Source organism: Egretta garzetta, unplaced genomic scaffold (genome assembly GCF_000687185.1).
Source record: "Egretta garzetta isolate BGI_Z169 unplaced genomic scaffold, ASM68718v1 scaffold112, whole genome shotgun sequence".
Taxonomy (NCBI): domain Eukaryota; kingdom Metazoa; phylum Chordata; class Aves; order Pelecaniformes; family Ardeidae; genus Egretta; species Egretta garzetta.
In genome coordinates, this window is record NW_009258884.1 from 2840279 (window position 1) to 2842782 (window position 2504).

General features: G+C 62.2%; 1 protein-coding gene across 1 annotated transcript; it reads left to right on the forward strand.

Moving 5' to 3' along the window:
• The first annotated feature begins 807 nt into the window (after positions 1–807).
• On the forward strand, positions 808–1566 carry BHLHA9 (basic helix-loop-helix family member a9). Its single transcript, XM_009633910.1, has one exon. It carries the CDS (start codon positions 808–810, stop codon positions 1564–1566), a length of 759 nt encoding a protein of 252 aa, XP_009632205.1.
• Positions 1567–2504: the final 938 nt, after the last annotated feature.

Genomic DNA, 2504 nt, shown 5'->3' on the forward strand with positions numbered 1-2504 from the left:
GCCCCGCACATTCCTCCGCTGGCTCCCGGGGGCTGCTCCTGCCCAGGCACCCACCTACCTCTGTGCCCAAGGATGCTCCTGGCTCGCCGGGTGCAGCTGCGTGGAGGAGCCCTAAGGCACTGTCTCAAAGGCAGCTCAGTGCTCCAGCCCCATTCCTGGGGCAGGAGGCATTTTGTCTTCTCCTGTGCCCAGGCACGAGACTTGCTGCTCTCCTCAGCAACCTCATCCCTCCGTGCCTCAGTTTCCCCAAGCTGGGAAATACCAGAAATGCTGCAGCACCAATGAGTGTGGGGGAGCAGAGCCTGAGCCCTGTGCCAGGGTGGTGATGCCCCACAGAGCTCTGCCCCACGGCACTGTATAAAACTCAAGGATGACCCGGCCCAGGCTGAGCCACCAGCCTGCCTGATGTAGGAGAGGGGAGAGCAGCTTGAGGAAGTCTTGCAGTGACCAAACCCTTAGCATAAACTGAAGAAACAACTGCAATGTGTGCTTGGTAGGGCTGCTTCCACCCTGGGGTCTGTCAGCATCCCACCGCAAACCCTGAGCACCCCAGCACCAGTGCCCCATCCTCCAGCCTGGCACCACGCTCAGGAGCATCCCCGCGGGCAGAGGCCAGGCAGGGCTCGCCCTGTGCCTCTCCGCAAGGCAGCACACCTGCAGGCAGGTGAGGGGGTCGGGAGGGAGCCACGTGATGAGCCCTGCAGTGGGGTTTTTAGAGGCGGCTGCGTGTCCCTGCAGGAGTGTCTCCCACACCTCGCAGGAGGCAGAACCGCAGCAGCACCTCTCCCACTCCCCCTCACCGCAGCCATGGCCGGAGCAGCCGTGGGGAAAGGCACAGTGCCAGAGCCGGACAGCTCGGAAGAGGAGCTGGAAGCGGGGAGCACACCCCAGGCGTGCTATGGGCAGGGTCTGTGGGTCCCCCAGGGCAGGGAAGCAGCTGCCTGCCTGGGAGATGCCGAAGGGATGAAGGTGAGGAAGAGGAGCAGGCCAGTGCGCTCCAAGGCTAGGAGGATGGCTGCCAATGTCAGAGAGCGCAAGAGGATCCTGGACTACAACCAAGCCTTCAATGCCCTGCGGCTGGCCCTCAAACATGACCTGGGTGGCAAAAGGCTTTCTAAAATCGCTACTCTCCGGCGAGCCATCAACAGGATCACGGCTCTGTCCCTGTCCCTGCATGGCGCTGGGCACTGCTGGCCCTGTGCCCACTCCGAGTGCCGCAGCCGGATCGGGGTCCCTGCACAGGAGCCGGGGATGAAGGCCAGCCACCCTCAGCTCTCCTGGGAGCCTGGTTACGCCGGCACAGCTGGCTTGCAGTGCTGCCCTCCGTCCCCTCTCTACACTGGCTTTTCCCCCGAGAGGCAGCGCCACCACTACGCAAGCCCAAAGGAGGATCGCTCCGTGCCCAGTCCTGCCTATTGCTCCAGTGGGACCCCCCACCCCGGGCTGCGAGGTGCCTGCCAGCAGAGATACCCGGGCAGCCTGCAAGACCCCCTCTCTGGGGCGGTCCCCTGGCAGCTGGGCTATTGCCAGAGCTGGGGACACCAGCAGTGCCTCCCCATCCACTGACCTGCAGGGCTGGGGCGGCGAGACGGTGCTGGGCAGGTAACACATCCGCGGGACACATGGGGGGAGTGGGAAGGGACTGTTGCATGAGAAAGAAGCGCTGCGGGATGCAGAGCACAGCTGCAATGCTGGCGAGAGCCGTGAGCCCCCGACACACCATACGGGACCCCAGCACTGCCCGGCTGCGGCTCTCCGCTCTGTGGGAAAACTGGGGAAGGTGGGAAGTCCTCCGGAAGCGCCAGCTCCATGTTTCTTGTTGCGAGGTCTTGCTGCTGCAGATTGTCACTGTTATTTATTCTCTCTTGCTTGCTCTGTGAGAAAACACGATGTAAAAAACCCAACACCAGGGCACCGGTTTGTTAATATGTGTGGGGTGGACAGATGGGCCGTGGGGATGATGCTAAAGCCCCTGGCTGGCTGTCGCTCTGGCTCCCGCCGGTGAAGGAGGGGAGCAGAGGCGAGGGAAGGTTAGTGCCCTGGGACTTCTGATCTTCATTGGCACAGACGTTTGTGCCCGACAGATTTGCGAGGCCAGGCCGGGTGGGGAGACAGATGTCGGCTTTCATAAAATGCACCCATCCGTTTGCGGTTTCCTCCTGATTGCAGCAAAGTGGCTCTGGTGGAACAGGCCAATGGCACGCTCCCGGCCGGTCCCAGTGGTGAGGAGGAAGGGGGAATTTTACTAAAAAGGCCCCTTTGGCCTCTTCCCTCTGGCTCAGAAAGCTCAGACCAGCTGGGTGGGTTCCCTTCTGCCCTGGGCTCAGCAAACTGCAATTGCTAATGGAATCAGGCAAGGTTTTACTGCTGTGCACGTGACAACCTGCAGATTTTTGGACAGGGCAAATTGTACTGCCTGATCCCTGCAGTGCTGAGCCCCTGCAGAGCTCCTCCAGCCCTTCTGCTCCCACCCCAGTGCTCCCCCCCCCCAGCCCCTTTGCTGG

Coding starts and splice junctions, on each gene's coding strand:
- BHLHA9 (XM_009633910.1), top strand. CDS start 808: ATGGCCGGAGCAGCCGTGGGGAAAGGCACAGTGCCAGAGCCGGACAGC.